This window comes from Stegostoma tigrinum, chromosome 4, assembly GCF_030684315.1.
Source record: "Stegostoma tigrinum isolate sSteTig4 chromosome 4, sSteTig4.hap1, whole genome shotgun sequence".
In the NCBI taxonomy this organism is placed as follows: domain Eukaryota; kingdom Metazoa; phylum Chordata; class Chondrichthyes; order Orectolobiformes; family Stegostomatidae; genus Stegostoma; species Stegostoma tigrinum.
This window is the reverse complement of record NC_081357.1, coordinates 126426670-126443949: the sequence shown is the minus strand read 5'-3', so window position 1 is coordinate 126443949 and position 17280 is coordinate 126426670. Positions and strand designations below refer to the sequence as shown.

Genomic DNA, 17280 nt, shown 5'->3' with positions numbered 1-17280 from the left:
AGCACAAAAGTTTTCACTCTAGTGCAACAGCTATATTACTAGTGACTGCACTTTAAAAGCACATAATTGACTGCAAAGAACATCAGGAAATCTTGTGGTTATGAAAATAGTAGAATAAATACGAGAGGCACAGGCACCCGGGTCTACAGAACGAGAAACGCCTCAAACCGGCAAGCAAAGTCAAGGGCAAACCTGGGATAAGTGACCGCGTATGGTCACAGGAGGAGGTGGCAATCCTGAGGGAACTGGAGGCGAGATTTGCAGGATGCAAATTTATAAACAAATCCATCGCAAGCATCCTTAAAACTAAAACACCAAAGCAAATCTCAGACAAGCGCAGGCTCCTGGCAAACACCCCGACGGAGGTCCAGACCATCTGCGAGCCAAATGTAGACTCGCACGATTCTGAGGCAGAGAGTGTCCAGGAGAATTCCGATGACCAAGCCCAATGCCAAAGAGCCAGCCGAAAAACACCGGCTTCGATCCCTAAACATCGGGACGTAGATGATCAGCTTACACAAGCTGAGGAGCTCTTGGGCGCAAGGAAGGACCCAGACACGCTTGCCCCTGGAATCGGACTAGTGGAAAGCATTACTGACCTACTAATGAACAGTAGGAAAAGACAGGACAAAAACAAGAGGCCTCGAAAAGATCAGGCCAGGAAAGTCAAAAAGACCGGTAGCAATACCGGACCCGCCCACACCTACACAGGCCCCAAACCCCACCTCTTCCTCCATTACATTGATGACTGTATCGGCGCCGCCTCTTGCTCCCCAGAGGAGCTCGAACAGTTCATCCACTTCACCAACACCTTCTACCCCAACCTTCAGTTCACCTGGGCCATCTCCAGCACATCCCTCACCTTCCTAGATCTCTCAGTCTCCATCTCAGGCTACCAGCTTGTAACTGATGTCCATTTCAAGCCCACCGACTCCCACAGCTACCTAGAATACACCTCCTCCCACCCACCCTCCTGCAAAAATTCCATCCCCTATTCCCAATTCCTCCGCCTCCGCCGCATCTGCTCCCACGATGAGGCATTCCACTCCCAAACATCCCAGATGTCCAAGTTCTTCAAGGACCGCAACTTTCCCCCCCACAGTGGTCGAGAATGCCCTTGACCGCGTCTCCCGCAACACATCCCTCACACCCCGCCCCTGCCACAACCGCTCAAAGAGGATCCCCCTCATTCTCACACACCACCCCACCAACCTCCAGATACAACGCATCATCCTCCAACACTTCCGCCATCTACAATCCGACCCCACCACTCAAGGCATTTTTCATCCCCACCCCTGTCTGCTTTCCAGAGAGACCACTCTCTCCGTGACTCCCTTGTTCGCTCCACACTGCCCTCCAACCCCACCACACCCGGCACCTTCCCCTGCAACCGCAGGAAATGCTACACTTGCCCCCACACCTCCTCCCTCACCCCTATCCCAGGCCCCAACATGACTTTCCACATTAAGCAGAGGTTCACCTGCACATCTGCCAATGTGGTATACTGCATCCACTGTACCCGGTTTGGCTTCCTCTACATTGGGGAAACCAAGCGGAGGCTTGGGGACCGCTTTGCAGAACACCTCCGCTCAGTTCGCAATAAACAACTGCACCTCCCAGTCACAAACCATTTCCACTCCCCCTCCCATTCTTTAGATGACATGTCTATCATGGGCCTCCTGCAGTGCCACAATGATGCCACCCGAAGGTTGCAGGAACAGCAACTCATATTCCGCTTGGGAACCCTGCAGCCCAATGGTATCAATGTGGACTTCACCAGCTTCAAAATCTCCCCTTCCCCCACCGCATCCCAAAACCAGCCCAGTTCGTCCCCTCCCCCCACTGCACCACACAACCAGCCCAGCTCTTCCCCTCCACCCACTGCATCCCAAAACCAGTCCAACCTGTCTCTGCTTCCCTAACCTGTTCTTCCTCTCACCCATCCCTTCCTCCCACCCCAAACTGCACCTCCATCTCCTACCTACTAACCTCATCCCACCTCCTTGACCTGTCCGTCTTCCCTGAACTGACCTATCCCCTCCCCACCTATACTCTCCTCTCCACCTATCTTCTTTTCTCTCCATCTTCGGTCCACCTCCCCCTCTCTTCCTATTTATTCCAGAACCCTCACCCCATCCCCCTCTCTGATGAAGGGCCTAGGCCCAAAACGTCAGCTTTTGTGCTCCTGAGATGCTGCTGGGCCTGCTATGTTCATCCAGCCTCACATTTCATTATCTAGAATAAATTTGCAGCTCTCTTCTTCAAACATACAGTGGTGGGTGTGTGGAATGCATTGCTGGCAGTGGTAGTGGAGTCAGTTACTTCAGAGATTTTTAAGCGACTCTTGGATAGGTACCTGGAGGATAGTAAAATGTAGGGTATGCAGGGTAAATTGATCTTACTAGGATAATAGGTCAGCATAACATCATGGGCCAAATGGCCTGTCCTGTGCTGTACTGTTCTATGTTCTATAATTAAAATAACAATGGCTTAAGCTCGTCTTCTTGAAGAAACAAATTGTTAAGATGTTTTGGCAAATGAGGAACACCTCAAATCCACAGTGTTCACAACTATCTGGTACACATTTAATGCTGAATAAGAGGAAGATTATTAATAGAAGCAGAGATCCATAGAGGCAGTGAGGTCAAGAATATTTTACAAAAGATATGGAATACAGAAGTTAAAGCTTATTTTGTTTAAATCAAGATTAACTGCTGATGCGGAGAACTGACTTTTGGTCATTGTGACAGTTGCACGCAAAGAATTAGGTAAATCTTAGCAAAACTGACTCCACTACCACTGCCAGCAGTGCATTCCACACCACTCTCTATGTGAAGAACCCGCCTCTGACATCTCCCCTATACCTTCCTCCAATCACCTCAAAATTATGCCCCCTGGAAATAGTCACTTCCAACCTGGGAAAAAAGTCTCTGACTATCCACTTTATCTATGCCTCCATTCATCTTGTAAACCTCTATCAAGTCACGTCTCATCCTTCTTCACTCCAATGAAAAAAGCCCTAGCTCCCTCAACCTTCCCTCATAAGACCTGACCTCCAGTCCAGGCAACATCCTGGTAAATCTCCTTTGGACTCTCTCCAAATCTTTCACATCTTTCCTGTAATGAGATGACCAGAACTGAACACAATATTCTAAGTGTGGTCTAACCAGAGTTTTACAGGGCTACAGCATAACCTCATGCTCTTAAACTCAATTCCCCTGCCAATGAAAGCCAACATACCATATGCCTTCTTTATAACCCTATCAACTTGGGTCGCAACTTTGAGGGATCTATGGACATGGACCCCAAGATCCCTCTGTATCTCCACACTGCCAAGAATCCTGCCATTAACCCTGTATTCTGCATTCAAATTTGACCTTCCAAAATGAATCATTTCACACTTTTCTGGGTTGAAGCCCATCTGCCAATTCTTTGCCCAGCTCTATGGAATTAGCCATCTATTTCACATATCCTATAAAAAAGAACTTGTGTTGATACACAAGGCAAATCCTTTGAAAAAAATTGTGAAAGATCTCAAAAACATGGCAATAGTGCCGACCTAAACAGGAATCCCATTTTGTGTCTGGCGTGAGATTCCAGCGAGCACGGGCAGCACGGTGGCTCAGTGGTTAGCAGTGCTGCCTCACAGGGCCAGGGACTCAGGTTTGATTCCACCCTCAGGCGACTGTCTGTGTGGAGTTTTCCTTCGGGTGTTACGATTTCCTCCCACAGTCCAATGATGTGTAGATTAGGTGGATTGGCCATGCTAAATTGCCTGTAGTGTTCAGGGATGTCTAGATTCGGGGTCAGGTCTGGGTGGGATGCCCTTAGTGTCAGTGTGGACTTGTTGGGACAAAGGGCCTGTTTCCATACTGTAGGGATTCTATGAGCAATAATATAAAGAAAATTAACAGAATAAAATTATGTGTTTCCTATGTAAGGCCAGAGGGGACAGGAAATTACGTGCATGAAAGTCTCCTTATTTTCCACAAATGAAGACTTCCCCAATTAATTTAGCTGCCTCCACACACCAAGTAAAAGTTAATCTAGCGGGATCTGGCATACAAACAGCAAACAAATGATACATCTGCCAAGACAGATCTGAAGTTGCTGGGAAGATTGTTCCCAGTTCGAGCAGTTGAGCTTGGTAAAAACATGTTGGCATGCCATACTATTGTTAGGCACCAAGCTGAAAAATTCGAACATCACCAAAATTGAGCCAGACCTCCTGGAATATTGTGAGCTGGGTACACATCTCAATGCTGTTAAACGAAAATCTAACAATCACAGCATGCTGACTCCCCATTTAGTCCAGCACAGTAGCCTACCTACTAGTTAGCATCATATCCTACTGAACTTAGCACTCAGCAAGTGAAGCATTGGGGTAATCTATAATGAGACCACAAGGCAGTGGAAGACCATAATCTACTTGACTTATTTATCACTTTTAAATGTGACCAATTTGTTTACCACCACATTCCCTGATGTGCGATCCTCAATCTCCCGCAGCAGTAACAAGTTGCAACTCTCTATTAATAGGAACTGTGCCTTTATATTAATAGGAAGACTGCCAGCAACACATGGTTTCTTTACAATACCACTCACACCCTGGCATTGTGCATGGGATGCTGGCAATACAGTGTTGATGTGGCCATGCTACTACCAGCATTATCTTCTTTCCCTTCATACTGAGCCACTTAGCTCCAGCCAGAAATGTTTGTGTAAATCCTACAGGTCATATTGGAGTTTCGGTAGGTTATTTAGCTCTTGAGAAATAGGAATCAATGACCCAAATGCCTCATCTAGCAACTCAGTTATGAAGCTAGTTCGTACTGTGAACATGAAAATTCATTAGTAAACTAGAAGTAGTTAAAAGCAAAATATTACTTCAAATCATCTTATACTGAACATGTACTTCTAAATCAAATGGAAAAAATGGAATTACCACAATCAATATTTTATCAGAAGCTGTGACGCAGCAGATTGCATCCTTTGTTGTCTAAAGGAGAACAAACACACCGGTAGAAAATTAAGTTTGGATCCCAACACTGTCGCATTCTAAATTAAACATCACATGAAAAATCCACAAGAACATTTCATCTCATGTCTTCAATTCCATGCTTTTCCCCATCCCCAAAATTATCTCAGATTCAGATGATTTCTAATATAGTATTGAATAAAATTCTACATTAATTTATGAATTGGAGAGTGGATGCAATCAGTTTCAGCAAAACACTGTTCCCAGCCCATTAAATGGCTCCCCATGTGCCAGCTCACCTCTAAAGTACAGATACATTCACTCACCTTGACCATTTGGGTGCGGTCATTGAACCTTTACCAGAATAGCTGTCAGGTTCAGGAAGCCAAACTCTAGATACAAATCACCCATGTCAAATGCTCCAGTTCTCTCTGAGGCTGTCTTGAGAGCTTCCTGCCTATCAGTGATAGAAACATGATGTCCTTCCTAACTTCTACTTGTCCAATGTGTCAGGTTATGCCACTAGAAGGAGAAGGAGACCTGAACTTTCTCCCTTCACTACCATTGGAAAAATGCCTGCAACTCCCCCTTTGTAGGAACAGTGTCTTTAAAAAAGGAAGGCATGGTTTCTTCACAACACTACTCATCCCTGCAGTATGCAGAGGATGCTATTAGTGCAATGGAGTCAATCTGACCTTTACCCATTAGAGAAATATTTGAGTTGTATGCATCAGCTGTTGATAATATTGGAGAAGTCAGATCCCAAAGTGAAACCATTCATTTTGTTCTTCCTCTTCGGAACTCAAACCCCAAATAATAATAATCGTCCGCACACCACCTCATTTATTAAGTGCTCAAACCCATGGCAATTCAGTCCTCATGCCCAATAACAAGGCAAATGAATTTCATTTGTGAAGAATTCAACCAACAAAAAGTACTCCAACTACATGCTCACACAAGGTGGCTGAGATACAGAATTTTGAAAATACAGATCTCCTGTCCTGATATATAATTTATTTTCTATGTACTTAGATGTAGGGCATACATAACAGTTATGCAAGCATATGAAGTCATGGGATTACTTAATTTAAGATGCTTAACCAATAAGACCATAAGAATTAGGCAGTGTAAGAGGCCATTTGGTCCAATGAATTTGTCCCACCATTCAATTTCTGATAACTCTCAACTCATTTTCCTACCTTTAAAAATGTACTGATCTTCAACAGCTTTGCTCATTCTCAATTAGCTGTCAGATTTTCAAGCTGTCAGAATTAAAATAAGGGTCCCAAATAAAGTAACCTCCTCCCACAAAAATGGGTCATAGCAATGTAAAGTAAAAGTATCAGTAGGCAAATAAACAGGTTAGTTATGTTTCACAAAATATTTCAACCTCTTGACGACATTCTGATATTCTGCCAGAAACAAGCCAGCAACACAAATAAGACATTGTTGTTTCATCAAATACAAAAGCAATACTTACGGGCAAAGCTTTGCTGAAATCTACAGTACCATCTCCTGCAACAGATGATTCATCATCAACGTGATAAATTCTGTTCATATGAGAAAGAAAAACCATGTTTCTTTGTTAGAAATTTTCTAAAAAATTAACAATGCTAGAGGATCTAAAGTGCAAATCTTAACTTAAAGACAACAAAAAAAGTAATCATTATTCTACAACTAAATTTAAAGACAATTAGTACATGAATGATTTTGTCATAATCAATTATTAGCTATTGAGATTCCAACAAAATAGAAAATTAAGATGTCATCCTAAAATCCGTTTTCAAGATCCATTTTACAAGTCTAATTTGTTTTAAAACCAATCTCCGAATACAGAGTACAATTCTCTACATCACACAGCTAAGGGAGAAGGGATGAGGCCGTGGGCATGTTGGCAGACAGTAGAGAGGGGCAACAATGAAGAAATAGAAATGAAAATATCCCTCTTGCATCAGATAATTTTACATATCTTGTCCCAAATAAGTGGCATTAAAAATTCACTTTGAAGCATGTCTTCATTGTTCTAAAGACAACAAGACTGTTGGCTATCTGCTTAGTAGGATTGTAATTCTCTGACCTAAAGCATTTTGCACATGCCATTAAAGTGAATTTTAAACAAGTAACTTCTTTACTAAAATCAACAACTCATGTTATGTTACATTTTCACAGAAGTCATCAATTCTCCAAATCACGCTTCTTTGTGCATGAGTCTGTACAGTGCATGCCAGCACAGAAATCAATCAGAGAGAGATTTACAACCATATCCAGCCTGCCCTTAATCAACATCTATTTTGCATGTAGAGGCACTGGCCAGCAATAGAGAAAAAGGAACAGTGGCTGATGCTAACTTTCTCTGACACATCCTTTTATAAAGCTAACTTTGTTGTTTCACTAAAAATTGATAACACTAACCTCTCCCGCCCCTCCTTCCTTGTTCGTGCTACCTGGTTGATTTCCATTGCTGTGAGTTTCTTGGCTACACGATATTGCCAGATGTAAAATGCTTCTTTAGAGGCCACAATTACGTGTGTTTTTGTCATGGTTATAAACAGTGGGTCTAAAATAAAAATAGTATTATTATGAGATGGTTTTAAAATGAATTAGAAAATAGCTTGGGTCATTAATACTATTATAAATGTACCAAGTACTTTTGTATTTCACTGTACCTTGTTTAACCTTGCATATTAAAAAAGTCATTAGCAAATTTTTTTCAAAAGATTTCCTCCTGCAGGTGTGTGTGTGTGTTACTTTCAAGAAGATTAGTTTTATATATATCTCTATACAGTTCTTACCTTTTGCATATAATACATCTATGCTTAGAGGTTTCTTTGCAATAAACTAGTTCTTCAGACGTCACTTAAAGAACCTCGTTTCTGATGCTCTGTTTTATATATATCTGAAATGGAATCATTATCTCCATTTTTAAATTCAAACTTTATGTGAACAATGGGGAAGTGGAACAAGGATTCAGTCCTGTCCCTCCTAAGTCAATCATAACATTGTGCAAAAACAAATTACTAGAAAAATGTGCTCACGATACATTATGATACAATGCCCAACAAAATTACGTTTCAGATCATTCACTGTTTTTTTAACAAGTATTACTTAACATAACAAAATAATGGCTGCACTTTACTTATCATTAATTCAAATTTTGTTCCTATTATTCATCAGCTTGACTTAGTTGACAGCACTTAGTTTGGAGCAATACAGCGATACATTATAACTTGAACATAAAATCTAGACTAAGAGGTACTGCATTGGTAGGTGGTTCCATTGTAAATATCCACGAAAAGGATGTGGAAGTTTTTGAGAGCGTACAGACAAGGTTCATGAGGGTGTTGCCTGGTCTCCAGGGCACTGGCTATGAGGAAAGGTTAAAAAGACTAGTATTGTTTTCACTGGAAAGACGGTAGCTGAGAGGACACCTGATAGAGGACTACAAAATTATGAGAGGCATAGATAGGATGGATATTCAGAGGCTTTTTCCCAGGGTTGAAGTTCCAGTTACAACGGGGCACAGGTTCAAGGTCAGAGGGGTAAAGTTTAAGGGAGATGTGCGAGGGAGGTTTTCACGCAGAGTGGTAGCAGCCTGGAATGCACTACCAGAAGAGGTAATGGAAGCAGGCGCGTTAAAGACATTTAAGAGGCACCTAGATGGGTACATGAATATGGAGGGAATAGAGGGATACAGATCAAAACATGGCAGGGGTAGTAGAAACAGCAGATGCTGGAGAATCTGAGAGGGCAAGGTGTAGAGCTGGATGAACATAGCAAGCCAGGCAGCATCAGAGGAGCAGGAAAGCTGATGTTTCGGGCCAAGATCCTTCTTCAGAAAATTTCTGAAGAAATTTCTGAACTACATTTTCTGAAGAAGGGTCTAGGCCCAAAACGTCAGCTTTCCTGCTCGGCCTGCTGTTCATCCAGCTCTACACTTTGTTATCTCAAAATATGGCAGGTTTGTTTTTAGATTAATTAGGGCATGATGGTCAGCCCAGGCTTGGAGGGCCAAGGGGCCTGTTCCTGTGCTGTACTTTTTCATTTGCTCATTTGAGAACAATTTAAGTATCAGAGTGCTTGACCATATCTGATCAACAATCCCCCTTCAAAATAAAATGGTACAGTAGATAAGGGAAGGCTAGTTAAAGCAAACAAGAGCTCGGCAGAGAACGAAACAAAACTGATAAATTAAATTGCATTTACTGCAATCCAAGAAGTCTGACAGGTAAAGCAGACGAACTTAGGGCATGGTTGTGAACATGGGACTGGGATTTGATTTATTATTGTCACATGTACCTAGGTTCAGTTAAAAAGTTTTGTTTTGCATGTAGTACAGGGAGAGCAGACCATACAAAGTGCATTAGGGCAATAGAACAAAGTTAAGATGTTAGGGCTGCAGAATAGGTGCACAGACAGCAAGATCAACATTAAATTTAATATGTATCATATCATAGCTATTACAAAAACATGGCTCAAGAAGGGACAGGACCAGCAACTCAATGTTCCAAGGTATAGATACTATAGAATGGGAGGAAACAGAGGATGAGGAGTGATGTTTTTGGTTAAGGATAACATTACAGCTGTACTTAGAGAAGATATTCTTGGAAGATCATCCAGTGAAATTATATGGGTGGAACTGAGATATAGGATAGGGATGATCACATTGTTGGGCCTGTATTCTAAGTCCTCTCCAACAGTCAATGAAAGATTGAGAAGTAACTATCTAAGGGGATCACAAATATCTGCAGGAAAAATAGGATTGTAATGGTAGGGGATTTTATCTTTCCAAACATTAACGGGGGCTGTCATAGTGTTGAGGGCTTGATTGGGGAAGAATTTGTTAAGTCTGTACAAGAAGACTTTCATATTCAGTACGTGCATGTACCTACTAGAAAACGACCAACACTTGACTTTCTGGTGGGAAATAAGGCAGGGCAAGACACTGAGGTGTCAGTAGGGAAGAACTTTGGAACAATTATAATGCTACTAGAATTGAACAAAAAGTTAAAGTTCTAAATTGGAATAAGGCCAATTTTGATCGTGCTAGGCAGGAACTTTCATAAGTTGATTGGAGGAAGCTATTCACAGGTAAAGGAACAGTTGGGATGTGGGAGGCCTTTAGACATGAGAGAATGAGAGTTCAGAGACAGTATGTTCCTGTTAGTGTGAAGGGCAAGGCTGGAAGGTGTAGGGAATGCTGGATGATTAGAGAAATTGAAGCTCTGTTTAAGAAAAAGGAAGCATATGTCAGGTACAGACAGCTGGGATCAAGTGAATCTCTAGAGGAGTATAAAGTCAATAGAAGTATAATTAAGAGGGAAATCAAGATGATCAAGATGACATGAGATAGCTCTGGCAAGGAGCTTAGGAAACTGCAAAGAGATTCTGTAATCATATTAAGAGCAAAAGAGTAACTAGGGATAGAATAGGGCCCCTTAAAGATCAACGTGGTCGTCTATGTTTGGAACTACAGGGGATGGGTGAGACACTAAACAAATATTTCACATCAGTATTTACTGTGAAGTAGGACATGGAAGCTAGGGAACTTGGGGAAATAAATAGTGATGCCTTATAGTTAATATCACAGAAGAGAGCATGCTGGAGGTCCTAAAATGCATATAGGTACAGAAAGCCCCGGGACCATTTCAGGTGTTTCCCAGAACTTTGAGGGAAGCTAGGAAAGAGATGGGTGGGCTCCTGGCCAAGATATTTGGATCATTGACAGCCATGGGCGACTTGCTGGAATACTACAGGTTCGCTAATATGGTGCCTTTACTTAAGAAAGGCCATACACTGGTGAGCCTAATGGCAGTAGTGGGTAAGTTGTTAGAGGGGATTCTGAGGGACAGAATTTACATGCATTTGGAAAGGCAAGGACTGATTAGGAATAGTCAACATAGCTTTGTGCATGAGATGTCATGTCTGACTAACTTGATTTTTGTTTGAAGAGTGGACAAAAAAGATTTACAAGGATGTTGCCTGGATTGGAGGGTTTGGGCTACAGGGAGAGGCTGAATAGCCTGGGGCTTTATTCCCTGTAGCAGCGGAGGCTGAAGGGTGGCCTTATAGAGGTTTATAAAATCATGAGGGACACAGTTAGGGTGAATAGCCAAGGTCTAATAGAGGGATCAAGTTCCAGAACCAAGAGGTTATGTTGCAGCTGTACAAAGCTCTGGTGCGGCCGCACTTGGAGTATTGCGTACAGTTCTGGTCACCACATTATAAGAAGGATGTGGAAGCTTTGGAAAGGGTGCAGAGGAGATTTACTAGGATGTTGCCTGGTATGGAGGGAAGGTCTTATGAGGAAAGGCTGAGGGACTTGAGACTGTTTTCATTGGAGAGAAGAAGGCTGAGATGTGACTTAATTGAAACATATAAAATAATCAGAGGGTTAGATAGAGTGGATAGAGAGAGCCTTTTTCCAGGGATGGTGATGACAAGCATGAGGGGGCATAGCTTCAAATTGAGGGGTGAAAGATATACGACAGATGTCAGAGGTAGTTTCTTTACTCAGAGAGTAGTAAGGGAATGGAACGCTTTGCCTGCAATGGTAGTAGATTCGCCAACTTTAAGTACATTTAAGTCATCATTGGGCAAGCATATGGACGTACATGGAATAGTGAAGGTTAGATGGGATTCAGATCGGTATCTGGATGTGAGTTTGCTCGCCGAGCTGGAATGTTAGTTTTCAGATGTTTCGTCACCATTCTAGGTAACATCATCAGTGAGCCTCCGACGAAGCCAAATCGGTATGACAGGTTGGCACAACATCGAGGGCCGAAGGGCCTGTACTGTGCTGTAATGTTCTATGTCTTTTTTCCAGGGTACAGCAGTCCAAAGCTAGACCACATAGGTTTAAGGTGAAACAGGGAAGATTTACTAGTGAGCTAAGGGGTAACTTTTTTATGCAGAAGGCGGTGTGTGTATGGAATGAGCTGCCAGAGGAAGTGGTGGATACAGTCATGATATTTAAATGATATCTGGGTGGGTACATGAGTAGGAAGCATTTAGAGGGATATGGGCCAAATGCTGGCAAATGGGGCTCGATCAGGTTAGGCTATCAAGCCGGCATGGATGAGTTGGACCTAGGGGTTTTGTTCTGTGCTGTATAGCTCTAACTTTACTGATAATTGAGATTTGACAAATAGGGTGATGCTTGGTTTGATTGGATTCGTCCTTTGTTTTATGGACAGAATATAAAGTGACATCTACATGACAAACAGGAAGATTTCCTGTGTTGTGACTGAAATGGAACAGCTAGATCTGAAGCATGGCTTCAGCGATACTATCAGGACTACGTCAGGATTCAAAACTTTTGATATCCTTGGTATACTCATCCATTTCCTACCATCGAGGGGAATGAATAATATTTGCAGATGCCTGCTTTCTTTAATCTAGGGGAGACCACAGTGAATCATCTAATCAACTTCTAGCTACAGATTGCTGCAAACAGTTCAGCTTTTGCAATCACATGCTAAGTTTCACTTATTCAGTTATTTAATGTAGGAAACTTTCCTCTAATTTGATTCTGAGGAAGGGTCACCAGGTCGAAGCGTTAGCTCTCATTTTTTTTTCCCCACAGATGCTGCCGGATCTGCTGAGCTTTTCCAGCAACTTCTGTTTTTGTTCCTCCAGTTGGTTGTTTATTTGTCCACCACCACTCACAATGGGATGTTGCATGCTATAGAACTTTAGTGTGGTGGTTGCTGATTGCCTATTTCTGACCATAGCATGCTGCTTCCACTTGTTGGCATGCATGTAACATGTGTGGTAGCTTCACTAGGTTGGTACCTCATTTCTAGTTTTGCGTGATGACTGTCTGCTGGATGCATTATGATAGTAAGAGTATTGGAGGGAAGGGGTTAGCTGAGAGATAGGCTGGAACATAAGGCTACAGATTGTGCTAAAATATCATCTTACTGCTGCTCACGGCCTATTAGTAGCTCACAGATGTCCAGCTTTGCTACATCTGCTCTGAATCCGTCCCACTCATCAGGGGAGAGAGCTACACAACATAAAGGAAAAGTCCAAAGTGTGAAGAAGGATCTCCTCCCACAAGGGTTATACATTGGTCACATCTACCAAAATTATCATTGAGATGGATCTACAACAGATATATTTGGTTAAACTAGTGAGGAAGTTTTTCTCTTGTGTTGGTCCCCTCGCTACTTTTTCATAAATCTGTCTGGAATTCTTTCAAGAATCAGCCAGATTAGTCACTAATGTTGCATAAAGCCAATCTTGGTGACGGATATTGAAATCTCTCAGAAAGGAACAAAAGGATTCAGTACAAATATATCAGAAAAAAGCACCAGGTTTTATTTCTAGAGGGGTAGAATTGAAGATTATTGATGAAAAAAATACATAGCGAGTTTTGAGAAGATTTGTAGCTCAGGTTGAAGCAGATAAATAGAAAGCGGGACATAACACCAGCGCTTCACCGGAGGCTCACTGATGATGTTACCTAGAATGGTGACGAAACGTCTGAAAACTAACCTTCCAGCTCAGCGAGCAAACTCACATCCAAAAAATTACATTTTTGTCGAGGCTTCTCATCTTGTACTAATAAGGACTATTCACAAGAATCCTGGGTCATTGTCATATGCAAAGGTGAATGAAACTTGGATCAAGCTATCACCTACCAACGTTCCCAGCTCATCAATTCTCCCTTCTTTGTAATCTAACAAAATCCACGCTCTCCCCTCAGTGTCAGGACCAACCTATTGATTGCCAGCATTCATACTTTGATCTCACAAATCAAAGAAATGTTACACAATGTATTTTTTGGATTGACCTGCCCAGGCAGTGACACCCAATCCTGTAAATGAATGAAAACCAGGAAAGGTTCATTGACAAAAAACATAACTGCATCTGATCATTTTTGGTAACAAGGGCTTATCTGTCTCATTAGTGGGTAAGTACTGTCCCTTTACTGTCTATTCTCATGCTGGCTCCTGACAGGAACATGGTGTTAATGAAAGATTATTGGGAACGGAGTGGTTCTAGAACTTTGTCTGTAGGGCTCATACAAAGAGCTGCCTCAGGATCTTGAAATTCTGCAGTCAAGGAGGCATCCCAGGTGATGCATACATGCCGCAACTCTTTTTAAAGACACAGCTGCAAAACACTGATGCTGTACTTGACAATGAGTTGCCACCTCCATTGAGCTGGACTTGCATGTCAGTAAATAATCCAGCATTCAAGCTTGTTTTTATTATTTCCTCAAATAACTCAAAGTATGATGTCATTCACAATGAATGCAACTTTCTCCTCCCCGGCATGGCATGGGCAATGGAGAAAATGTTGGAAAAATATGGCAAGAATGAAATAGACTCTTGACGTAGGGGAAAAAAATTTTCAACTTTTCTTATAAACGCTAAGCAATAACTTCAGAATTTCACTACTTAAGTATCACTTCTTTATTTCCATGTAATTGCATCTCAGTAAACCCTCAACTTGCCTCATTTCCATGCTACTGCCAATTTTCTTTTTATTCCTTGGAGCCTAGGAGAAGGGGATGGGGGGTGGACAGGAAGAAGCAGGGAGCAGAGGACAGGTGAGAATGTCTCAAAGATCACCATTGCTCTAGTCTCTCCATAGGGAGAGTGTGTAGGGTCAACAAGACCATGGTAATTCACAAAGCCATGGACTCCAAGGATAGCTTGGGGACATTAATGATGACAAAGTATTGCAACAATGGAACTGGGGTGCCTAAAAGGTCACAGGGCCACAAGGACAGCAGCACAAAGGAAAACAATTCTGCAGGCTCTGCCTGAGCTGCACACCACTCACAAGAACACAAAGTTTAAACCTTGCCAACTTATGTCTAAGGTCAACTGTGTAATAACCATGCAAAACGTTCATTCCTTCTCCAACAAATGCTAGGCCATCTAGCAAAGCCCATACCCATGAATTGGCAAAAAGTACTGAAATGAACCTCCCTGGGAAGCCACTATGCTACACTGTCCCAAAGCACAACATGACACTTCATTGTGATTGACCTGAGCGCTCAGGAGTACTTTGAATGAAATTGTGTTCACTTCCCAGGGATTATCTGCTCATGCACTGGTTGGCCTTGTTGACTTGGAAGCCTTAGGCAGTCATCCCCAACAGAATTCTGACCCAAATGCCCCAGATCTACTGAGAGTGCCCTGTTCATATACAGGCTGACCAGAAATAAGGAGGAGAATATGGGCACCTAGATGCTTCTGGACAGTACTGAGAAGTAGCTCCTTGGCAGGCTCTGCCTGTGATTCCTCTTCCATCCGAGAAACAACCTGTCTCGCTGAGAAAAGGTGGCACCTGGAATAAAGTTGAGGTGCCTGGCCCCCTCTTGCTTTGGCACTGATGCAGAGTTCCTATGGTCAAAGCAATCAAGTTCAGATCCATATGCATATTCAGCAGGTACTTAGGGTGCCGGACCTCAATCACCATGACCGGCTCCATGGAAACAGTCAGATGCGCACATGCCGGAGCCCGTATTGTACTGTTACCAATGGTGGACAGCTCCATCCTTCAATCCAGCTGATCAACTGCCAGAGACAAACCAGCCTGCTGTTCCTGGGCTTACCAGTGTATTTTAACCAAGAAATTAATGTGTAAACCATGGGATTGTCTTCTGCCTGAGAATGAGCAGGTGCCTAGTCTCCAGCAATCTTTCAAGTGCAAGAGGCCTCAGCAGACATGTGTCAGCAATGTGCTCACCACACTGTATTCCTGAGTCTAATCTAGATAGAGCACCCACTGAGGTGAGAGTCTCTGAGCTGGTGGTGAGTATAGGTTGAGTCGTAGAGTCATACAGCATGGAAAGAGACTCTTTGGTCCAACTCGCCCATGCCAACAAAGTATCCCAAACTGAACTAGTCCCATTTGCCTGCGTTTGGCCCATTACTCTCTAAACCTTTCCTATTCACATAGCGGTCCAACGTCTTTTGTAATTGTACCCGTGTCTACCACTTCCTCTGGCAATTCATTGCATATACATACCATCCTCCGCGTGAAGAAGTTGCCCCTCCAGTCCTTTTTAAATCTTTCTCCTCTCACCTTAAACCATTTGCCCTCCCCCAACTTTGGAAAATGACTCTGGCTAATCACCGTATTCATGCTACTCAACATTTTATGAAGTTCTACATTCACTGAGGATTCATTGACTTTCTTCTCTGACGTGGAAGGGCTGGCCTCTTTTTGGGTGCTGAAGTTGCCTACATAAGAGATAATTAGTTATCTAAGAGGAATAAAAAAGGTTGTGCAGATTAAGAATTATTTAACGTCAATAACAATGTGGCAGCAGTACAGCAAAATGATGCTTATTGGGTTAGCTGAACATTGAGGTTTTCCCAAGCCAACTTGAGCAGTGGTGCTGTTCTCCATCAGTTCAAGAACTGTCTGTTCATAGGGAGTTAGGAGGCAGATGTCTGCCTCCATCCTCCTCGCGCCCCCGTTAAGATAATTAACCATCTTTCTGTACTGCTAGGTGTTCATTTTAACACAGGACCCAGCACTAACCATGGCCCCTATTTGGTCTGGCTAAGTCTAATGCCATGGCTTTCTGCTCCTGTCCACTATTTCGCCACCAACATCTACAAATCCCTGTACATGAAGTGGAGAGAGAACTTTGGTTTCTGAGTCACGTTTTCAGTGATAACAGTGGAGCACGACAATGTGAAGTGCAGTTCCTCTTTCACAGTGTTTGAAGTAGTATGCAGCTGGGTTTTTAAGTAAAGCAGCAGTAGCAATGTGAACGATTCCATCTCTGCACAATTGGACAAGTGCATCAGAGAACCCAGGTACATAATCGGTTGAATGAAGTATGAAATACTGCATGAGAAAGGTGACTCCAAGCCACTGGAGGGTGCTATGAATCTCCTTCATCAAAAATTCAAGTCAAAATGCGTACATTCAGCTCTATATTTTTCTACATCTATAAACGTTGACATTGCTAGTAATGAAGTCTAACTTCTTTTCCTGAATCACTAACCACATTTCAAGGTCGGCTCTTACATGTACCAATATGTGTTTCAGGCAATCATGCTAGTATCTGAAATACAATCTCCATCAAACACTTAATATATTCTTCACAGTTACACATTCACTGCAGTAAAGCAAGTCCAGAGCCAGATGGTGAAGCATGTGGAAGACATTTAAATATTGAAATATCTTGTAAACATCAAAACATTTACATAAAACTTTCACAAAATTTGTTTTTGCACTAAATTAACTTTGAAAACAAGACTTAATTAACACTGCTTATGGCTATAATATTGTAAAAATTCAGAACTTACAAATGTTCCTAATTCATTCCA

At 42.4% G+C, this 17280-nt stretch overlaps 1 protein-coding gene across 3 annotated transcripts in view; it reads right to left on the bottom strand.

The window, feature by feature from the left end:
• wdr35 (WD repeat domain 35) overlaps nt 1-17280 on the bottom strand; it is a 93325-nt gene that overhangs the window by 41340 nt on the left and 34705 nt on the right. For 2 of the 3 annotated variants that reach the window (XM_048530422.2, XM_048530423.2), the window contains 3 exons: nt 7391-7535; nt 6459-6528; nt 4946-4999 (listed from right to left, as the gene is read on the bottom strand). In XM_048530422.2, the coding sequence (XP_048386379.1) occupies nt 4946-4999; nt 6459-6528; nt 7391-7535 (269 nt within the window). The remainder of the gene's footprint in view (nt 1-4945; nt 5000-6458; nt 6529-7390; nt 7536-17280) is intronic. The other variant, XM_048530424.2, reaches the window with a different exon arrangement.